We start from the raw sequence: 23,541 nt of genomic DNA, 5'->3' as shown, positions 1-23,541 counted from the left end.
TTGGAGTGACAAAGAGAACATATAAGAGGCTACCACAAAACGTGATAATAAATTCACCCAAAAATGTAAAGTAGGGATAAAAGAGGCTTTATTAGTTTAGGCCAAAGCCCTTGTTTTTTAAACCCGATTGGGTACACCATTTGGAGCCTTGTGGCACCCCTGCTGTTTGAGGACCATTCCTTTTTCTGGAGTTGTTAAAACAATAATTCATAATTGCATCAGCTAATGTGAGGTTTCCCCTGACCTCTAGTTGCTGCCCAGGAATAAGTGATGCAAAGATACAGAGAGAGTTTTTATATACCTTTGGCTGAAATGCTCCTTGCAGAGAGCTGAACGGCCCAGTGGGAGGAATCACAGGCTGGATACTGGGCACTGAGGGCGGTGGGTATTGTGGGAAGAACTGCCATGACACAGACACACATAGTTTAGTGATGATTGAACACATTTGTACACTTTAAATGTTTACATTTTTCTTCAAATGTTTAAGCCTCATTGTTCTATGATTTCCAACACTAATCTGTCATTTATCACCAACATTGGTAAGATTCGACAAAGTACTCACGGGGTGTCGATACAGCCCGTCCATTTTGCCTGCAAACTTATCAAACTGAAAGACAAAAGGCAGTGCGTGGGTTAAAAACAACTCGTAAAAACTGAACACATTCCAGCCACGCAGGAATTTCAAGTACGAAGCAACAACAGAGGGCATCTCACCAGAGGCGGCGCGGTAGCTGTGGGGTGCAGGAAGGGTGTGAAGTGTTGGTGCGTGTGCGTGTGTTGGTGCTGGTGGTTGTGCTGATGGAACTGGAAGGCCAGAGGCGGGATGCTCGTCTGGTTCGCCGACGACCGGCCTGATGAACCTGGGCCGGAGTTGGATGCCGACGGACCACCAGGAGTGGAGCGGCCAGTAGCTGCTCCGTTGTTTTCAGCCCCCGGGACACTGCGTCTCCCTTCGCGCTCTTGTGAATTCAAGAAGTGGGAGTTTAGGTTTTGACGAAGTAATTCTTGGTCTACATTGGGAGCAAACAGAAGTAAAGAAAATATATAATGTGATCACTTGGCAACAAAACACCATAAATTGGCTTTTAAATGTTCAGTGTGCGAAAAAGTACACGTCCCACCGTCCGGGACGTGTTATTTACAATATCGGACAAGTAGATCTTTCAATTGACTTGTCCGGTGGACAAGTGACGTTTTTCGCCCCGATTCATTGACAAATTATTGATATATTCAGTTTACAAAAGGCAGAACTCATTCGCAAATTGTACGTATCCGCCATTGTTTGTTTAGAAATGTGAGTTTCGGTTCTGCTTGTTGATTCCTAAGGAAATGCATCTCACCGCTTTCTGTACAGTTAGACGGAGCGGGAAGTGTAGCACAGTGGCCGGGTTGGGAAGCAAAACTCTGTTCCGAGTAGGAACACATAACAATTGTCCGGTACCGGGATTAATAAGAGTTGTGAGGACAGGAGGCGAGGCCGAGCCCCGCGGACTGCAGCTCTCTCATATGCTCCGTATCAGCTGATCGCTGCACGGTGCAGCTCAGCGTCTCTCTCTCTCTTTCTACACACAGCGGATCCGCTGCCCGTTTAACAGCCTCACCTTTGTCAAACTTTCTTATGTTCTTTCTCTAACACGTAATGAAGGTTATTAAGCGTTTTAGCTGCTATGTTGTTAATATTGACCGCCATTTCTTTTATGAAGTGAAGCAGCCTCCCTGTCTGTGTCCTCGCGCTGTCCTCACATCCCCGGACCCCCAGACTCGGAGGAGCACAGGGATGTCAGTATTGTTTATGAAGCAGGGTATAGAAAGTACATTATTGAAATGAAAATACTATTTATTTACTTTTACAAACAGTGAGCAGCTGGGCAGCTGCAGCATGTGTATTGCAGGACATGTGTCAGCGTGCAAGCGTCTTTGAGTTGTAGAAAAGCACTAGGCCTATAGGCTATACATCTAATGTATCATTATTATTATTAGGCCTATGTGTTGGACATGTGTGGTTGGACTCTGTCTCACAGGCAGGTTGCAGTGTAACATCAGAGGAGACTGGGCTAATTGTACATTCTCAAACTGCACCACTTAGAACTAACTAAACAATGCAGAGATTATTTTAATACAATTGTATTCAATAACCGTAAGAAATTAAACAGTATGAAGTGATTTGTAAATAGGAATACAGATTTGACTTAATGTTTTCATAAATATATTTTTCTCCCAGTTTGTCATAGGACTTATTTTGACCCTCTCAAAGAACCGGAACCGAAAAGCAGAACCGGAATCGTTAAAATCCAAACGATACCCAACCCTTTGTGTGATGCAGTAAAATCTTACCGCTCACTTACGTTAGCGGTGTCATAAAAACCGTGGGAAAATGTAAAATACGATGGCGAAGAAGAAGATTCCAGTGGCCCCAATTTTTGTCCATTCTGGACAAGTGAAAAATGTATTCGGACAAGTAAATTGCCAAACTCACTTGTCCATGGACAAGTACTCTCTAAAAACTTTTTCTCACACTGATGTTAGTATAAGCATATATCTTCGTAATCTTTCTAGCAGGTATCTGAATAATACTAAACGTTTAGAACTCACTCGACTCCATTTTTACGTGTTTTAATTTATTTTACGGCTGTCTATATTAAAACTGGCCTTGCAATAAATTATATATTTAGTCAATTCCAAGTAAAACATTGATTTGTATTAATTCTGGGTTCTTTTTGTCTTCCTAATACCTGTACTTGAAATACTTGTTTGTTTCACTCTGAAAACCCAGATTAAAAAAGTTTTAAAAATAGAGAAGAAATGCCAATGTTATTACATTATTTTGCGTGCTTTGCAAATTTAACAAAACAACAATACCATATTCAGGGTTCTTACACCTTTTCCAAAGTCAAATTCAAGCACTTTTCAAGCATTTTCAAGGTGCATTTTCAAGCATCTTACAGCAATTACATATTTATATAAACATACTCAAATGATTATTTCCCTACCTCACATTAAATCAGATATTCTTTATGCTATAAACAACCAAATGTGTGTTTCGTGATAGCCTTCTACACGAGGATGAACAATTAAAGAAAAGAAAACAAAGTTTAATATTTCAAAAGGAGTGACCTGTACGTAGACTGGGCCTCCCATATAACCTGGCTGAGCCGATATAAAACAATCAGCCAAATAACTTTTCAATACATTATTGATTACTATTTTTGAGGTACTTTTAGGTTGGCAGTGAACATAAGTCAGAGGTACATGGTGTACTTTTCCTCCACTACATGTATTTAATCCCTTTAGTTACTTCACAGATGTGGATGAATGATGTGAAATATAACCAAGTGTTAAATCAGACTTTAGTTCCACCTGGAGTAAATCCACCAGCTACCCTGCAGTAAAGTCATTCAAACTAGCTGCACCTTTACCAGCTTTGAGAACACTTTCATGATCAATCATTATAAAACATATCATATATATTATTCTGAAATGGACCAATCTGCACAACGACTACTTTTACTGTCGCTACTTTCACTATATTTTGATGAGAATACTTTCCTACTTTCACCTGAGGAACATTTTGAATGCAGGACTTTTACTGTAACAGAGTATTCCTACACTCTGGTACTTCTACTTTTACTAAGTACAATATCTGAGTACTTATTCCACCTCTGGTAGCGTATTAGCCTGAATTGTAGCCACAAAATCACGCAGAGCTGCATAAAAATAGACTCACAATGGTAAGTGGAAAATAATATTTACAAATGTGTACAATGATTGGTAGGTAATGCTGACTACTCAAGACACCTGACTTCTACATCTTCAAAGCAAGACTGTGTTCATTCTACAATTACATGGGATTAAAGCAAAATGTAGTTTTACTTGTATAATACTTCAATTTGATATAAAAGACAGTTTGTTTTCATCTGTTTTCAAATAAACAAAGTATTGGCTTTCAGAATATTAAACTTGTTTCGGCAAATTCAGATGATAAATATAACTTTGAAGCTTCGGCATAATTACAAGCAGAGAACGGACTAATGTAACGTCACAGCAAGCATAACAACAGCTGGTGTTTCTTGGAGTGTTTCCCCAGGAAACAAACGCAAAAATACACAAACACACTCGCAAGCTTCCCCCAGACCAGTAATACAAACGAAAATGTGTCTTCGGGTCAATGTGACTGATTTCGAGAGAGCAAGTCTACCTAAACATACTACCAGTAGAAATACATTGCTTTCAAAATCGCTCTGTGTCGAATCAATAGATTATATTTCGTGACTATAATACGAAATGCCGTGAGACTGGGTTGAATTACAACAGTGAGTGCTTCATCCTCTGAACACCAGAGGATGGCGACTGTAACGCACATAACGTAGGTACGCTCCTCTGAAATGATTATCCCCTGCAATTATTATCCCTCATCGAGTTTGCTAATCAGCTTGCTAACGTTAGCTTAAACAAACGTAACATGCAACGTTAGCCTAATCTAAAATGCTCTTCTACGGCGTACCTTTCATGTGGCTCGTCAGCGCAGACTCTCGCATCGTTATGTTTGCAAACTTTGCAGGAGGCTACTCATGGGCTTGACCCTCGTCTTAGCCATGGCTTGTCTTTGTCTTCTGCTAGACAACACTCGTTGAAACGGCAACCTCCTGGCACACAGTCATCTATCACTCTCATCAGAATGCCCAGGTCACACGTAACACAAACACTTGCAGGTCGCGCGCATAGCGCGGGAAGGTGCAGCGGAGCTGTTTTATGTAGAAGCGAAGCAATTATTTTATTTTAATCTAAAAAGCGAACTATTCAGTCAGACAGCAATTTATTGTAAAAGTAAAGCATTTACATTTTCAAGCACTTTATCTCAATTTCAAGCACCATTCCCAAAATTCAAGCACTTTCCCAACCTTGAAAACACCACCTCAAATTTCAAGCATTTTCAAGGATTTCAAGCACCCGTACAAACCCTGCATATTTGGGAATTTCAAAGCTGCTTCCTATTCAGTAACCAGATACAGTACAAAATGCAAGTTCTGACACGATCAGATCTCAGTTCATCAATATGCAACTTCCTTAACCCCCCCCAGACAACCACCAGAGGAAGTCAGGGTTTGGTTTCTTTTAGTGACATATTAGTCATTCAGTTCCCATGAGAATCTGCAACGGACTGTGAAAGCAGTACAAATAAGCATTCCTTTTGACTGTACCTGCTACTGTTGAGTGGCCAGAACCTTGTAGCAGAGGTGGAGGGGGAGGAAGACCAGGTGAGGATGTGAACAAGGCCCCAGAGCCGGCTCGAGATGGGGGTCTGATGGGCCCTGGGGGTCCTGAGCCCCTGATGTAGGGCAGCGACACACTAGTGGAGGGAGTCGGAGGGCGCATGGAGGATGAGGAAGACGCAACAGATGCAGATATGGGAGGTTTGACGGTGCCGTTGCCCCTGAGAAGAAAGAAAGCACAAATATTACATCACAAATTAAAGAAATACCCCAACAGGCATTAAAAAAAGAGGTTTGAAGAGTACAATTAAAAGCACTTTCATGACACCTTTTCACAATTCGCATACCTGTATATGGAGTGAGACCGTCCAGGCAAAGTGAGGAAGGGTTTGGGTTTGGAGAGGGGCGGGCTGCCGTTGTGCCGGCTGCCGTTTCCGTTGAACGGGCTGGAGCGGGGGGCCGTGCCGGGGGCTGTGATGGGGGAAGGCAGGCGAGAGAAGAGGGCAGAAGAGGTAGAAGAAGCAGGCTCTAGGAAGTGTTGCTCCAGGTTTTTCTCCTGACTTCGCTCTAGGCCAGATACTCTCGGGGTCACCATCAACCGTGAGATGCCACCAATACGGGCCGGGAGGGGCGGGCAGATTTTGCCCATGGATGTGGCCATGTTTGAGGGAGCAGGCTCCACAACTGAAAAGAGAACATCAGTCAGCATTTTATCTTTCCTGTATGCTAAAGCATAGAGTGACACACCAAAGGGTGAGAAATGCTAATTATACAGAGAGGGCCCACAAACCCACAATTAGAAGAAGTGCTTAAGAAGTCTTCAAAGGTTCACATTTTAGCTCTTAATACATTTTCAAACAAAGAAAAAAAAAAGAGACTAAACCCAAGTCTCAAGGAAGGTCAGTGCTCGTTTGAAATAAACCCAAAAAATAAGTCAAAGGAAAATTGGATAATTTAAACCAGTGACAGAAAATCCCAAGTCATTGTTGACATAACCCACACCAAGGACTAGGGCTGCAACAAACGACTAATTTGATTATCGATTAATGAAACGATTAATCGACTATTCGGACTATTATGCCTTGCACAATTTCTCTAACGCTCTTATTTAGCCATTAACTTTTAGATTTAGCTTGAGGTTGTTTAGGCATGTGGAAACTAACAATGAAGACAATAAAGATGAATACTTGATTCAAAAATACATATATTGTTAAATTAACTAAACAAATTGTGAACAAAATTAACTTTTTATTTAATTAAATAAATAATATTCCTCATCAAAAGAAACAATATTTTAACAAATCGTATTAAATAATGTGATGACAGAATTGTAAACAGAATAGCTGAAACTTTAACAAAATAAATAACTCAGTTACCTCTAATCATCAACCAATGTTTGTATCATTTTGTTAACTGCGTGTGTTGCTGACGTGGAAACGTTACTCGTGGATGGGGCTACAGAGCTACTAGAAAGACAGTCGAACCCGGTGCATTCCTCCGTCTGAATGTGGAGCACTTTTGCTAAATGTTTAGACACATTGCTCGTGTTACCGCCCTTACATGCTAAACTCTTATTGCACTATTGGCAAAGAGCATTCTCCACATCGAGACGGGTAACATTTAACCACACCTTGGAGCGCTTCTCTCCGCCATCCCCGCAGTGTGTTGCTGCATGTAGCAGCCGCGTGTATGTAAACTGCCCCGCCCACTCGCACACAGACGGGAGAGAGATCTCGTCTGGATTGGAAAGATCGAAAATACACCATAGACGCATATTTTTGTCTTTTTGCATGTTAGAAACGAGTTGGCGACACTAAGACTGCGATATAATGTTTATGTAGCAATAATACATGACATATTTTTTAAATGTCTCCAGTACCGATAAAAAGACCGATAACGTTGGAGCTTAACGGCGTGTAAAACACACGTGATGACGTCACCAAGGAATCGACGACCGAATTAGTTGGCAACTAATTTGGCCATCGACTTTAATCGATTAGTTGTTGCACCCCTACCAAGGACTGACACACAATATGGGGTCTACAGAAATAAAAACAAGTTTCAAAGGAGCGGAGGAGGAGTGTTGAAAAGCAAAACATTTGCAGATGATATGGCGTCAAGGTGAAAAGCAAGAGCACCGGTCACCTGGAAATATTTTGGAATAAGCGGACCAAACATTTGTTCAACCGTAAAAATAAAATGGGCGCTCTACAGATATTGAGCGTCATGGAAGAATATCTTCTTTTATAATAAAATATTGGGTGTAAATGGTAATATTGGTGTTGTCACAGGTAATTTCAAGATAATTATACAATAATGAAAACAACACCAGTTACTTTAATAATTTTTAAGACACTCATTGACTAACATTAGTTGACAGTTTCAACCACGTGAATTTCTCGTACCTTTCCTCGTACTGACTGTGAAGACTGGGTCCATGTCGTTTTCGGAGGCCTTGATTGGGGAAAGAAACAAAGATTTCATGTCAGTCCCAACCATAGACTGTATATATAAAGGTCCCAACCCAGGGACATTGTTTATTTTGTTGTTTTGTATTATCTGATGTTTTTTAAGTAATGACAACAAGGAGTGTAAACACTTTCGTTACCCAAATAAGACAAGCAGTACACACCTTATCTCCTGTATCACTCTCAGTGTCGCACTGAAACAAGACAGAAACATTTGATTTAATCCATTAGAATACGTAAGGCAGTTTTCAAAAAGAAATGTCACAACCATTATAGAAAGTGAACTTACAATGTAGCCGGTCTCCAAAGGGTGTCCCTATAAAAACAGGATATACGATATTTAATATAACGTTTTAAATAATGCTTACTGGAAATGTATATTTAAAAACTATAAACAAGTCTTCAATAAGACTCTCTCCTGCTTGTAAGAAATAACACTGAAATAAATAACAAATGATGGGTGATGTGAACCAGTTGTACTGCCTTGTTTTCAATGGTAGGATAAATACAGGTCAGCAGCACAACAAAACATTTTTAAACATTTGCAAATAAACAAATGCTTCATGTCATTACTTTTGCATATGAGAATAGCAGCTATAGGTTCAGTAATACTTGCCGTTGTTGTTACTATCATTTTGATAAACAAGTTATAACACTTAAAGGAATACTTCACTGACAAAACTGTCTAATGTATAACCAATTACTTAACTGGGGTTACTGATATTGGTTAAGAAAATGTTTTGAGTTTTTCTTGCATGACTTCTTTGTTTACAAAAGGTTAAAAAACGCACAAAGTACGCATGTTGCCTAAAGTGTCATGAGCAAAAGACTTGATAACTGGGGGTGCATTATTATGCACTTGAGTTCATTAACAAATGTTATTTAGATTTATTTTGGCAAATGCAGCCACTATTTACTTCAATTGAGTGTTTCTCCATTAGTCTTCTGCTGCCAGAACAAAAAACATTATCCACAAATGAACGGTAAGATGGAGTGAATAATTTATATACAAATTAAACAAATCATTTTGGGGGTTAAGTATTCCTTTGACATGAATTATATTGTTACGTTGGTATGTGAGTGACAGCAATATGATGGGTAATGCCAAAGCTTACCCTGCATTTATTTTTATTATTTTCTTTTCGTCCTGTTGTTTTATTAGTTGAATTATTTTCTTTACTGTTCATGATGTCTTTGTTCTGTTTGAATTTACAAAGAAGAATTAGCTTAACATCTAACATGAAAAGATGATGGTGGATCCGAGTCGACCAACACATTAAAGCTCAGAGTAATCATCCGTTACCTCGATCTTTCTCCTCTTATTTTTACTCTTGTTCCAGTAGCTGCTGGAGTAGCTGTGCGGGGCCCCCTCCTCCGGCTCCGACCCTCCACCGTTCTCCTCGGGCCCCCTCTTCCCCTTGTTCCTCCTGCATGGAATATCAGTGCGCTGACTGGGCTTCAGAGAGCAGTCCATCTGATAAGGTGGAAAGAGAAATCAGTGTTTACAATACGTGTTTGCAATAATCATGAATCTATACGCCTAAGGGCAAGGGCCATCGGCTGGCTAAATGCTGATTAATGTCCTGATACACCTTGTTTCTGCATAGTTTCTAACTCTGACTGAAGGCAAAAATAGTAACACCAGAGTGATGTAATGCAGCCTGCATGTGACTTATGCCCCTTTCACACCAAGGCTTTTCCCGTTCTAGCTCCGTGCTAGAGCTTTTCTGGTTCGGAACCGGTTCTTCGGTTCAGCTCCCGCTCTGTTCACACCGCTCAGAGCCCAACTGGTGCTGCGTGAATGCGTCATCGTTTGTGTCATGACGTAACTGTTTGCGTGCCTGCTTCATAAAGCCAAACCGCGCGGAACCCCCTCACATCGACAACAACAATGGCCGATTGCATTGAAGCGCTACTCGTTTTGGTTTTGCTCTGTCGAAACGAAATGGAAGAAATGGGACGACTTTACTACCAACTTTACAGTTGTTACATGCTACATTCAAAAGTTCTTTACAACCATCATCAACTTCAACGACTATTCCGTAGGAGAAAGAAAGTAAATATACGTCCTATTCGATGACGTTAGAGCTAGCTGTTGTTACTATGGTATAACATTAAAACTGATTCTCAATGTTATTTCCACAGATCATGTTGAAGCTGGCGGAAAGGCGGATGCGATGTAAGCGTGACGTATGATGCGGTGCTTGCTTTCTCGACCGACAACTTTTTGGTGCTTGAAACGAACCGGATTCCGGAGCTTAGAGGCGGCTCCCGCTGCGGTGTAAACAGGAAAAAAACGGTGCTTTTCAAGCTCCAGCTCCGAACCGGCCCTGGAACCGCGTTGGTGTGAAAGGGGCAACAGATTGTGTGTAGACTCAATTATATTTTTTAGACTGTTTTTGTGGTTGTTTTGCATTTAACTTGTTGTAAAGGTCTGGTAAACTCATTTAAATCACAGCTACAAATATTACTATTTTATGTGGATATTGCATTATTAATTTTTTATTTGTTATGTTACAGATTTTGCTTTTATTGCTTTGAAAAACAATTTATTTCAAATGTGAACCTACTTCTTTGTTTTCCATTTGTATTGTAATGTTTACTTAATCCCTTGTGTTTAGAATATTAAATATATTCTATGCCCCTTTTAATTAAAACCTTTTTTTAATCGCCTTGTGCTTTAATGCTAAAAATATATTCGAATATTTGTTTACACCTCATTTAAAACAAAAAAAGTTTGATAGGAGTACATTGCAGTGTATAGGGGTTTCCGTCTTTCCGGTCACTTATTATACTGATCGTTGGATAAACCTGAGGAGTTGTGAGATGATATATAAGCGAGAAGGAAGGAGCATTTCTGTTACAGAAACAATTTAAATGTGTTCACTGTTTCTGGTAAAACCCTTGAAATATATATTTTTCAATCCTCTGTGATGAGGTCATAACCTAGGCATTAAAGAGTCACATCGTCAACATGTTTGAAACCAGTAACTTATCTATAAAGATTTCAAAATGTTTATTCAAACTATGGATTGTTTGTAATAGAAGTAATGTATAGGGGGCTTGAATCCAGATAGAGAAAATACATAAAAATGACAAGGAACTGTTAATGCTGAGTTTCAAAACTACTCTGTAGAGTTTTAAATCCAGTTGGTTATTAGATGCATTTAGACTATGTAAGCTTAGAATATACTCTTTTTGGTATAATCCTTCAAAGTTCACATGAAGGTCACCTCAGCTTGTCTGACAAATCGGTGGAACTGTGTTTTTTTATGAATGATCTTCTATGGAATAACATAGGGCAGTTACTGCCGTTAATAAGATCAGACAGGAAGTTCGGCATTCTGAGAAGGAAATTGCCACATTCCACGCATAATGTGTATTTCTATTGCACTGTATTTTTTTCTGCTGGTAAGTGTATTTTTTTCTATTAGCAGTTTCAGATAGTAACCAACCATCAATGTGCGCAGTCAATGTAAATTCAAGTTAGCCAAGAGAAGTCTGTGTGTATGAGAGGGAAGTTTTGCAACATAACATATAGTCAAATAATTTGGTTTCCTGTCTTGAAACAGAGGTTGAATAGACCAGCAGACCCACCCTTAAGGCGGAATGACTAATATGAGAGATTATGTTCTCTTTATAAGAGTGTGATTGTCCCCCATGCATGCATTAGATAAATGTATGGTGATACAATGCCGATTTTAGGATCCACATGATTGATTGACATCGGACCTAAGAAAGTGAGGAATGAAAAGCATTCCCGAGCACACCTACTTTAAAGCAAAGGCCCACTCACATTCTTACTCAACTAGTCAGTCCTTATATCTTCATCCTCATAAATGTCTTACTTGGAGAAGGATATTTTTTGTATCAGAGTTGGAGGTAACAAATGATGAAGTAGCTTTACCCACCTATCAAAAAACTATTGCTCTGTAGAATGTTAGCAAAGACACTTAAAAAACAACTTGAATGCCTTTTATTGTGGTGTGTTTTTAACCAATATCCCCTTTAGAAAAACAAGAACACACTGAAAAATATACTCTGTGTATTTTAACAATGTGCATATAAACCTATACTAAAACTAAGTTAAGACCCCACGTAAAACTGCAGACCTCAGTTCAAATATTTCTTGTGGTTTAGTGTTGTTCGTTCTTAGTCTGAATAGCTATTTGGCAGCTCTTCAACACCTCAGTGAATTAGGACATGCATAATTAAGGCCTCTCCAGACCCATCAGAGGGATGCCTTGGGGTTTGGGGTTGGCCTGCCTGAGTGGATTGCTTTTTCCAGGCAAATTAATAGTGTCAAAGAGTTGAGGAGTTCATATCTGAAGCCTTGTCACACCTTTAGCTGGAGGGAAGAATGCATGGTTTGACGTGATGGGACATTAAATGAAAGTAGTCAATCCGTGCAAGAAACCACCGCTATGCTAAATTGTCTAGAACACTCATAAAACAGGTCTGTCTGACGAATAAAAGGTATTCGGATTATGAAATAGCAAAAAAGTACTATTATCAAAATGTGTATTAGGGCTTAATTGATAGGGAGGTATTGAGAATAGTCCTAAGATATGGCCGGTAGTCTGGAATTTCATTCCATTAAGTTAACAGCATTGGAAAGAAATACAGCATAACCTAGTAAGTAGAATGTAATAATGTCAGACTGGTGGTGTGTTTTTGTTATGTATCATATCTATAAAGTGGTGTTGTTGTTGTTTTTATGCTTTGTTTAGGTAGTGTTTGTTTATCTGAACATCTGAATATTTAGAACTGGAAGTTTACTTTATGTTATTGTTTAATTGGTGCCAGAACCATAACAACAACAACAACAAAATAGACAAATAGATAAACAGTCAATCTTACAAGCCAATGTATTATTTAATTAAGGACATGATCGTGTCAACTGCCACAACTCATTAAAGAGTATTAAATCAATGTGTTGATGTTGTTTGGTGAATGACAGCAGTGACATATTTACCTCCAGTGCCTCCAAGCTGACAAAGCTCGCGATAGCGAAGCCATCAATGATGTCTTCCTCGCAGGACACAGACTCTCTCTTCCTCCGGCGTGGAGGCCTGTGTCTCCCAAAACCAGGTCGGCATTCTCTCCCGCCGGGACCCAGCACAGTGTTCGTCCCACAAGCCTCCCGGTCGGAGCCCGAGGACAGGGATGTGGCCCGCTCGTCGGCCAGGTTCACTCTCCTCCTCCGCCGCTCCCTGTCGCGCTGTGAACGGGACCGTCGGCTCTGCCTAAATCCAGTGCTTCGGCTCGGGCCCTCCATCTTGCAAACCTCCTTTTGTAACTCCAGTGAGAAACCAAGAGGCACTTTAATCAAGTCCCGGTCCGGTCTAAGGCACCGAACCGCTAATAAAACACCACCACACAGACAGGCCCTCACAGGGAGCCCCTGTTAAAATGGCGTTAATGGAACCAGTGGCTATTATTTACCGTCCTTTGACAACTGTCTATCGGCATCAGTGCCTTTCTTCCGGCGAAATTTGAGTGTCATTTCAATGAATCTGAACGTAAACTTAGCCCCACATGGGTATTTAAAACTATCCACGACAGACACTTAAATGTCAGGACATTGCTGTATAGATGGCTAACATTAGCTAGCTAGCAAGAAATCCAACCGACATTAAGTTATACGCATGTAAACAAAAAAAGACCAACGTTACTCGTGCTGCGGACAAAGCAGGCCAAATCGTCTCTAGATAAATTTCGAAATGGAAATCACTTAAACCTTGTTATTGCTCATGCAACTCTTGCGTGTAGGATTTCTTTTTTTTTCTGCTGACAATTTTATTTGCCAGTTAGCAAAAACGATAGCTAGTTAGTTAGCGTTAGCAAGGCCAATAACCCAGATATCCGACATTAACACAACAGTGGCCGTGACATTATTTCGTATTAATGTTAAATGTTAAATGTTATTGTTGACAGCGCCTGCAATTTACTCCCAATATAAAAAGGAGTAAAATGCTGTTTGAGTTACAGTAATGCGGGCTAACGTTAGGTCAGTGTTGACTCCAGCTAATTAGCATTTACACGGCAATACATGACAATATATTTAGCCAGTGACCTATGAATACAACTATATTCTTAAAACGTGTCTGGAAAAGACTGACAAGCCGGATAGTTTACTGTAAAGCTAACCTGTAATCTGCAAAAATGAGAACAAATATGTCCATTGCCGAAATGTGTTGATGGCCGATAGTAATGGTTGAATTCACATCAAAAGAAAGACGTAACGTTAGCATTCGGGCTCGCTAGCGTTAGCTGATCCAGCTGTTAGCCACAAGCAATATTTGTTAAAGGAAGCAGGACGGGGTTGTTTTGCAACCAATCGTCCATGAAAAATGATTCTTAACACCCAACCCTTCTGTCGTTCCAGCTTCACCATAAACGGAAAAAAATCAAGGCCCAAATATTAAAGCCTCGGTGTCGATTTCCATAAACGAGGGTGTCGGCCAAGCCCCCGTTGGGCTGGGCAGCTCCTTCATGCAGCCTTCACTGTGGTGTAATCCAATGTTTGTGGATTAGTTGGACCATTTGCCGACGATTCCGCTCAAAGATTTCTTATTCTTACTAAATCCAAATACATACGGAGAGAAAGCGATCGGCTCCGCTGCATCCCCTTCACAAGTTTCCACGGAATTGGAAATTAATCGTGAAAATCAGGGAGACACAACCCTTGTCAGCCGTGCAGTGCATTGTGTGCGCCACTCTTCTTCCCCAGTCCTCAAACTGGGCTCGTTGGGAGCTCTGTTTATGCATACTGCCGCCATGTGGAGAGTGTAAGGTATATTTTATTTTTGTTTCATTATGAAAAAGCAGTTTTATTCAATATTGCATAAATAAATACTTTGAATGATTTGCCAACAAAAATAATTAGACTTAAATAAACAAATATGACTATTCATCATAAATGACGCAAAACTCAAGACACATCAATATATATATACACTGAACAAAAATATAAATGCAACACTTTTGTTTTTGCTCCCATTTTCCATGAGATGAACTCAAAGATCTAAAACATTTTCTATACACAAAATAACCATTTCTCTCAAATATTGTTCACAAATCTGAAAAAATCTGTGATAGTGAGCACTTCTCCTTTGCCGAGATAATCCATCCCACCTCACAGGTGTGGCATATCAAGATGCTGATTAGACAGCATGATTATTGCACAGGTGTGCCTTAGGCTGGCCACAATAAAAGGCCACTCTGAAACGTGCGGTTTTGCTTTATTGGGGGGGGTCCGGGGGGGGTCCGAAAACCAGTCAGTATCTCGTGTGAGGGGTAGGATTAGGGTTAGGGGTAGGATAATGTTGTGAATCGAGTGGCCTGTGTTCGTCGTCCATAACATACGCCTGCCCATACCATAACCCCACCACCACCATGGGCCACTCGCAATAATAAAGCAAAACTGCACGTTTCAGAGTGGCCTTTTATTATGGCCAGCCTAAGGCACACCTGTGCAATAATCATGCTGTCTAATCAGCATCTTGATATGCCACACCTGTGAGGTGGGATGGATTATCTCGGCAAAGGAGAAGTGCTCACTATCACAGATTTTTTCAGATTTGTGAACAATATTTGAGAGAAATTGTTATTTTGTGTATATAGAAAATGTTTTAGATCTTTGAGTTCATCTCATGAAAAATGGGAGCAAAAACAAAAGTGTTGCGTTTATATTTTTGTTCAGTGTATATACATTAGTCAAGGTGCAATAAGTAATAATGGGGGTAAAATAAAAGATGAATTTGATGCTGTATATCCACTGCTTCCACACCTTTTAATGTCTGATACTTTTACTCCTTATTTGTTTAAAAATGCATAAGAATCTGACTTAAGTGTGTTTGGTGGATTTTTCCTACGCCCTTATTACATTTGTATAGTATTTATTAACAAAGATGTAAACGCATTATTCACTTTATTTTTATTGTATTTGATGTTACTTTTATTACAGGGTATTTGTTTTTTCGAAATAAAAACGTCATGTCATTTTCAATATTTGACGTAAATATATAATTAAGTTGATACAAAAGCAGTTGTGTGTATCTGCTAATTTTCTTTTTTAAATGTTTTCATGCACACATGGATATGTTTGTGAGATACAGCCCTGGCAGTGCATATGCATAGTGTGTGTGGAGAAGATTCAAACAGCACAACAACAAGCACAAACCCTAACAAGTTGATAAGATCAAGTCATATTTTATTAAAAAATAACATTTCATCTATTTAGACCTCCTTATTGTTTTACGTACAGCATGTAAAAAGCATGCAGTACAGTGTCAGAGAAATGACATTGTTCCAGAGATATATATTTTTCTTGCTTTTGAAAAGCAAAGTTTAGTCTCACACTTCTATAACCTGCAGTAGTTTTTAAAGAAAAATCACAAATATGATTTCATATTTAAAAAAAGGGTCTGTTATTTCCTGAAACAGCTGGTCACTGCAGTTTTTACGGTTTTTACTGAAACAAGAGGAAATGTTTCATTTACTGGGAACTACATTCAGCTGTGGAGTTTTTGCGTTTGTGTGACAGCAGGACGGTGTTTGTGGGATTGAAAAACTACAGTGTGTGTTCATACTGCAAAAACATATCACCCAGTACAACAGTGTGCCTCATTGATATTTTTTTAATAGTTTTTGGACAACAATGGAGTTCTATAGCACATAAGAACCAGATACACTGATACTTCCACAGTACTGTGGAATGTGTTGACAGAACCAACATTATAGAAGATCATCCTTATCCTTTAAAGCCATTTCTGAAGATTGCCGTGATGTGTTCAATTTCAAATACATCGACATGTCATTCTGTCCTCCATAACATTCTCAGTTCCCTTGCATCTTGCATAGAGTACAGACAGATATGGAAGGTGTTGTTCATCTGGCGGGCCTCCTGGAGGACAGCAGAGAGTAGAGCAGAATGCCTGAAGCTACAGAGACGTTGAGGGACTCAATCCCCGGGAACAGCTCTCTGCCGGCAGGGATGGTTAGAAGTGTTTGGCACAGAGAGAGCAGCTGCTGGGACAGTCCCTCCCCCTCACCCCCCATCAACAACACCGTGGGTTTGGTCACTTTAAAGTCTGAACACAGGGTGATAGGAACCTGGGACTCCTCCCCTTCAGCTCCCACCGTGCCCACCACCTGCCAGCCCTGCGCCATCTTCATCTTCAGCATGTCCTCGAGGTTTTCGTATCCGTACACCCCAATCACCTCCATGGCGCCTGAGCTGGCCTTGCTGACCACTGGAGACAAGGGGCAGCTATCATGAAGGCTGCTGACAACTCTGTCCACGCCGAGAAAATACGCCGAACGCAGTATGGCACCGAGATTCATGGGGTCCTGAATTTTCTCCAGAACGAGCCAGAGAGGAGTGTCCCCCGCGTTGGGTTTAGAGTCTCTGTCTTCAGTGAGATAGCCCAGAGGACTTGCCTGCAGACACACTCCCTGATGCACTCGCCCAGAAGACATCTTGTCCAGATCGTTGTTACTGACCCGCTGGATTTGTACTCCTCGCCGATGAGCCTCCTCACACACATTTAACACAGACGCCCTGTGAGAGGCCTCGCCATCTTTTACAAACAGTTTACGGGGCTTCCTTCTACCCTGAGTGAGAGCCAGGACACAGGGAGCGATGCCAAAAACAACCTCATATTTCTCTGCTTTGGAGTCCATTGATGACTTATTCCTCTCTCCAACCGGCCACTCCTTCCTCTCTCCCACAAACCTCTCCTTCCTCTCTCCCCCAAACCTCTCCTTCCTCTCTCCCCCAAACCTCTCCTTCCTCTCTCCCCCAAACCTCTCCTTCTTCTTCTCTCCCACTAGCCTCTCTTTTTTCTCCTCAGGGAAATCCTCCATACTCAGTCTCCTGAGTTCAGATGACATTCTGCTGTCAACCCAGCTCCTCTGATTTGGCTCCTTTATCACAGTTCTGTAAAATAGAAAGATCTTAGAAAACTTGTCATTTCAAAGCTGCAACACCACCTTACTGAAAGGGATGGTTTACATTGTTTGAAGTAGGGTTTTTTGAGGTACTCATCCAAAGTAACAATTTGGATAAGTAGACAGCACTAACCATATGGAAGCAGAGCAATGAACTTCTATGGACTGAGGCAGCAGCAACACTTATTTCAGCCAGCAGCAACTCCTGTATTCTGAGGGTCAAAATTGCTATTTTTGCTAAAATTCTTAAGAGAGCATAGACAATGGATCCAGCTCCCCATAGGTAAAGGCTGCAACATTGCAACTGTTTCCCACCCACAGCAGTACACTGCTTAGCTCCTGTGTCAGATACTACTACTACTACTACTACTACTGTGTGTTTCTCCAAACTGGGGGCGTGCCGACTGCCATGTACTGTAGGTAATACACTCACTCACTATAGATAAGTACATCAAAACATTCAAATGATATCTTTAATTTCTTGAGAACTAACCAATATAATTTATTAAACAAAACAAAAAAATACACATTTATTTTGTGAAGGGCATTTTTCCAAAGGTCATCTTTTTTTTCATTACAGGTCAAAATTCCACTTTTTTTATTACAGGGGACTCATCAAATTTATTTCCAAGATTTTTATTTCCATTATTTGTGTAATAAATGTGGAATTACTCAAATAAAATGTCCCTGAAATAAATGAAAGTAGTCTAATAATTATAAACGTCCAGTTTGAATATTTATTTATTTATTAATGGGACTTTACCCATTTATAATTACACGTATTTATGTTTGATTTAATTATTGTATTATTATTATTATTTCAGAGATAACGGTGTTTTTTTTAATAGTCACAATTATAATAGATAAAGAAAATAGCATTCAATATGAACTGACCTCTCCTGTGTGTGCCATCCATCAGATTCCCCAGGTTGGTGTTGGACCCCGGAGGAGTTTATTGAAACTCCGCGTCGTCTCTTCAGCACAGGTTTGCTGCTGCCGTCCTCTGAGCACAGCACAGAGGCTGAGACATGATAAGAGTCCACTCTTGAGATTGATTCCGGTTTGTATAATCTTCTAGCCCAAACCAGTAGCAACCTCTGCTGATGTGCAATGCTATTTACCCACATATTGAAATAGTTGTAATAATGTCCAGATGCACTAGGAAGGGAAGCTGGCCAGGCGAAACGTCCAATAATCTATACAAGTTGTGTCGGCAGGTTAACTCCTTAACTATTATCAAATATTTCCTTTGACCAAGCATCAAAACCCACTGTCTTCCTCAGGAGAGGATGTTTGTGTGTCCTTAACATGAAATTCGCACATGTGCAACCTAGCTACTCAAAGCTAACAACATTAGGACCGGATGTCAAGCGATTTCACCTAGAGAATAACAGCCTCACAACAAAAGTTTGCCATTTGTGTGGGAAAAATGTTATTAAATAGATCTTTACTACACTAGCAACAGAACACATCAGGTACAAACTGTTTTTGTGATTTCAAATAATTAATGTTATGATGCCAGGCTGAACATAATATCTGTCCAGAGTATTTACCAGTGTACTGGTGCAAATACAAATAAAAAAAGCACAGTGGTACGTTTTTTTTCTTTTTCTTAATTGTGTAGGATCTGAGTACTACCACTACCAGTAGGCTTTTGTTTTGTCTGTGTTTCAAACACAGAAAGCATTCAACAGCAACCGTAACAAGTACATAAAAGTAAATAAAAACATCCCAATCCCAAATTAAAAAGACGAAGGATTTTATTTTGAAATGTTGTTTTTCTCTCTCTGCCGCGTGACCTTGACACCTCGGCAAAGAAACCGACGTCTGTTTTTAAAGTCTCTAAAGTGCGTCACACGTCACTTCCCGGAAACTATCGTAACACGGAAGTGAAGGAAAGAAAACAAATAATCGTTCAAAATTGTGGCGAGTTGAAGTCGGAGAAAACGCCTTAAACACCGTTTAACCTTCCGGATTACCGGCTTTAGACGAAACGGTGAGACTAACATTATAATGGGTCTGGATTTTGTAAAGCTTTGTTTGGTATTTAGTTGTAGGACTAACCGTTGGTGTAAGATGTTGAGGCAGTTTTGGAATCGAATACACGGCTTCGGAAACCTCGGGCCTCTAGTCACATTACTAACTGCTGAGTAATGTTTTCAAGGAAACAACAGGTCACCGGGTGGACCATTGACTTTATATGAAGACTGACATAGCTGAAACTGACTGATTTAATGTGTGTTAAAAAGTATGGTTGGATGAAGCATAGCACAGAAGGTAAACACCAGTCAAACAGAAACAAATGTATTTGTATGGAATTTGTTGAATGATTTGGTTTCACTAGATTTGACCTCTCTAATCTGTCAGTAGTGGTGAAACAATTATTCAGATGATCTACAGTAAGAAAGACTGAACATGTGTAAAATAAGTAAATAAATACTTTAAAAAAATCCTACTTTAGAAATGTTTACTTTAGTCAAGGTATGTCAATATAATCAGAAAAGTATTAAATATTTGATTTGTAAAAAACAACAAAACAATAGTTGGACCAGTTTGACTGTGTACATTTTACTCACACAAACCTTGTTTTGACAACTTTTTTTATAATAAAGAAAAGCAAGAGAAAAGGTTGTCACAGGAGCAACATTTTCTGACTATTTACTAATTGATTAATTTTCTAATCATGTCAGCACTGGTGTCATTAATATCTTGAATTGAGTTTTTTAACATTATATACTGAGCTTGACTGTTTCGACCTTCTGCCTTTGGTATTTCCAAACAGATGGACTTCCTGTTTGGAAAGAGGAAAACCCCGGAGGAGATGCTGAGGCAGAATCAGAGGGCGCTCAACAGAGCCATGAGAGAACTGGACCGAGAGCGACAGAAACTGGAGCAGCAGGAGAAGAAGATCATCGCTGACATTAAGAAAATGGCCAAACAGGGACAAATGGTGAGAAAAGAGAAAAAGTACCCAAACTCTGTTTGTAGCTTCAATTCTAACAAATAACTCAAAAGTCCAAAAGTCATCATTTATTGAAATAAAATAGATGGTATCACTTCCAAAATTCACAACATGTTTCTATCTAACAAGTATTCTGCTTCAATCCACATTTGTTAGTATTAAGTCTCTCCAAAAACAATGTTTTTACTAAAAACATTTTTATTCCAGATGAAACCAACTGGTTGATTTGAAGAAATGTTATACATAAAGCTCAGGTTATTTATCATGGAAAGTACCAGTCCAGTGAGTTAGAAAGAATAATAAACCTAGTGGTGAGGTGGTGAGTCATAGTGATGTCATCTCGGCATGGCCTTTTTAAAAACATTTTATTTGTGAAGCACCTTTTTAATGTGTATTCCAAATACAAATTCTAAAAGTAAAAAACAGTTTTCTTTCCTGCTTGGGAGGCACTTACCAATGATTGCTATTTATTAAAGTAAGTTAATTTAATCAAATAAAGACAAAATATCAAGCACTTTGTCAAACCAGGGATTTTCTTCAGGATGATGAGAATAGACGAAGACAGAAACTTTGATAACAGATATACAAAGCTGCATTAGAAAACCTCTGTTAGTTTTAAAAGATAAAAAATGACATGCAGTACAGCCCCAGTGATGAGTGTTATTTTAATCTTTGCAGGACGCCGTCAAGATCATGGCTAAGGATTTGGTCCGCACACGGCGCTACGTCAAGAAGTTCATCATGATGAAAGCCAACATTCAGGCCGTCAGTCTGAAGATACAGACGCTCAAATCCAACAACAGCATGGCGCAGGCTATGAAAGGCGTCACCAAAGCCATGGCCACCATGAACAGACAGGTCCGCCCCTCAAACACACTTCAATCATTCAATAGAAATAAACAATAACAAACTGATGTTGACCATCTCCTATGTATTCCACGTTCACAGCTGAAACTGCCCCAGATCCAGAAGATCATGATGGAGTTTGAAAAGCAGAGTGAGATCATGGACATGAAGGAGGAGATGATGAATGACGCTATCGATGATGCCATGGGGGATGAGGATGATGAAGACGAGAGGTGAGGGACTTTCTTTCCACATTTGTGTTCTGAATGGTAATAGCAAATATGCACATTTCACTCGAAGTAGAACTATCAATTATTACAAACAAGTTCTTACCAAAGGAATGATAGAAAGTACGACAGTATTTTTCTTGAGTTTAATCTTTTCAGCTGATTTTTCCAACAGTAGTCTCTCCAAAAAGAAGAAATAAGCGAATTAAAATCAGTTAATCACAACAATTCAAGTAGAATGCCTGTTTACCTCAAACTCCCACTTAATTACTTCTTTATTCAGCCTCCATATTTGGATAATAGTAACCCAATATATGTTTTGCATTTACTTGAATACATTTGTTATTGTGTACAGTGACGCCATCGTGTCCCAGGTGCTGGACGAGCTGGGTCTGAATGTGTCCGATGAACTGTCAAGTAAGAAAACGCAACACTGAGCACAATTATTTCAATTCTACATTTGCATCGTTTGGTCTCATTAGATCCCCTTTGTGTTTATTTCAGATCTTCCGAGCACCGGAGGAAGCTTGTCGGTGGCCGGAGGAAAGAAGGTCGAGCCTCAGGCCGCCCTCGCAGACGCAGACGCCGACCTGGAGGAGCGGCTGAATAACCTGCGGAGAGATTGAGCACGCAGTGAAACTGTGGCGGAGTTGTTAATACAAATACAAACATACTCGAATCTCTGTGTTTAGATTCTTTTTGAAGGTATAACTGGCAAGCAGAGCTATTTCAGCTGTGTTATATAAGGTGTGTGGCTTCTGTTCTGAGGTGTTTTCATTTGATGTGTGTTTTTATGTATTTTATCAAAAAAAGAAATACTTTTAGTGTCATTATCCTTCATAGGCCTGGTCTCATTTTTATTGCCAAATGACACAAGTTCTCTAAAAGTGAAAGATTATTTCGCTGTCTGTGTAAATACTAACTCCTCAAGGCATGATGTTTTCGCAATTTAAATGAACACTAAAAAGTTTAAAATGACCCAAATGAAAGTCGGTAAAAAGGACAGAAGCGGATGTTTTATATGTCAGCACTTTTTGTACATCAGGCTGGTTTGGCTTTCTTTTTATCAATCTCATATAAAATATAGTTTTAGCCCCGGTGTCAGCATTTAATGACTTTAGATCATTCTTTTTTTTATTGTCGTCGGGATCCAGTTGAAGATGGTGTACAAAAAGTGTCTTTTCTGTCTAACTGTATGAACGGGCAGTTTGTTTTAAACAAATATATAAAGATAAAGGAAAGAAAGGTGTCAGCTGACTCCTGTTTACTGCCAGGTAGCCATGGCTCTGTGATTTTCTTGAGAACAGCTGGATCTTCACCAAAGGTTTTAAAGAGTCAGTGTTTTTCATTTTTGAGAAAGTGTCCTGGTTTTGCTTTTCTTTATTCAATAAACATTTTTTTCCAGATGAAACCAACTGGCTGATTTGAAGAAATGTTATACATAAAGCACAGATTATTTATCATGGAAAGTACCAGTCCAGTGAGTTAGAAAGAATAATAAACCCAATGATAGTGATGTCATCAGGGTCATCTCGGCATGGCCTTTTTAAAAACATTTGATTTGTAAAGCACCTTTTAATGTATATTCCAAAGTGCACCGCCAAAAAAAGGTACTAGTAAAATAAAAATAGTATAAAAGATGAATAAAGCAACGTACATTTCGGTTGCTAGATAAAAAAGAATGGACAAGAATGGTATGTGCTACCAGTTAGGGAACACCTTTGAGTTGCATTATGGGAAGTGTAGTACCCAGTGCTTTTCGACCACATATTTGTAAAACAATTTTTTTTCCATGTGTAAAATGCTTATTACATATCTGCCTCACAGTTATTGAATAACTTGAATTAAAAGGATCTTTATTAAATGTTTTTTTT

At 39.6% G+C, this 23,541-nt stretch overlaps 3 protein-coding genes across 7 annotated transcripts in view; 1 reads left to right on the top strand and 2 right to left on the bottom strand.

Annotated features, from left to right (window-relative positions):
- The window catches only part of fbrs (fibrosin), a 32,928-nt gene extending 18,503 nt beyond the window's left edge, over positions 1-14,425 (bottom strand). For 2 of the 5 annotated variants that reach the window (XM_034217570.1, XM_034217571.1), the window contains exons 1-11: positions 12,654-14,425; positions 8,982-9,152; positions 8,794-8,877; positions 7,968-7,994; positions 7,843-7,872; positions 7,616-7,664; positions 5,558-5,894; positions 5,199-5,431; positions 715-1,010; positions 563-607; positions 302-400 (exon numbers count right to left, since the gene is read on the bottom strand). In XM_034217570.1, the coding sequence (XP_034073461.1) occupies positions 302-400; positions 563-607; positions 715-1,010; positions 5,199-5,431; positions 5,558-5,894; positions 7,616-7,664; positions 7,843-7,872; positions 7,968-7,994; positions 8,794-8,877; positions 8,982-9,152; positions 12,654-12,956 (1,674 nt within the window). In that variant the 5' untranslated portion in view covers positions 12,957-14,425. The remainder of the gene's footprint in view (positions 1-301; positions 401-562; positions 608-714; positions 1,011-5,198; positions 5,432-5,557; positions 5,895-7,615; positions 7,665-7,842; positions 7,873-7,967; positions 7,995-8,793; positions 8,878-8,981; positions 9,153-12,653) is intronic. The other 3 variants (XM_034217573.1, XM_034217572.1, XM_034217574.1) reach the window with 3 other exon arrangements.
- A 1,875-nt stretch (positions 14,426-16,300) lies between these two features.
- mrm1 (mitochondrial rRNA methyltransferase 1 homolog (S. cerevisiae)) lies at positions 16,301-18,970 on the bottom strand. The gene is made up of 2 exons (XM_034217583.1): positions 18,527-18,970; positions 16,301-17,621 (listed from the first exon to the last, which is right to left on the bottom strand). Exons 1-2 carry the CDS (start codon positions 18,757-18,759, stop codon positions 16,571-16,573), a joined length of 1,284 nt encoding a protein of 427 aa, XP_034073474.1. The 5' UTR covers positions 18,760-18,970; the 3' UTR covers positions 16,301-16,570.
- Positions 18,971-19,479: 509 nt separating this feature from the next.
- Positions 19,480-23,078, top strand: chmp2a (charged multivesicular body protein 2A). Its single transcript, XM_034217598.1, has 6 exons — positions 19,480-19,628; positions 20,415-20,582; positions 21,273-21,452; positions 21,543-21,673; positions 22,023-22,084; positions 22,172-23,078. Exons 2-6 carry the CDS (start codon positions 20,415-20,417, stop codon positions 22,291-22,293), a joined length of 663 nt encoding a protein of 220 aa, XP_034073489.1. The 5' UTR covers positions 19,480-19,628; the 3' UTR covers positions 22,294-23,078.
- Positions 23,079-23,541: the final 463 nt, after the last annotated feature.

The sequence above is a fragment of the Gymnodraco acuticeps genome, unplaced genomic scaffold, assembly GCF_902827175.1.
Source record: "Gymnodraco acuticeps unplaced genomic scaffold, fGymAcu1.1, whole genome shotgun sequence".
NCBI classification, from domain to species: Eukaryota; Metazoa; Chordata; class Actinopteri; order Perciformes; family Bathydraconidae; genus Gymnodraco; species Gymnodraco acuticeps.
Note: the sequence above shows the minus strand (reverse complement) of the source record. Positions and strands in the feature narration are given on the sequence as shown.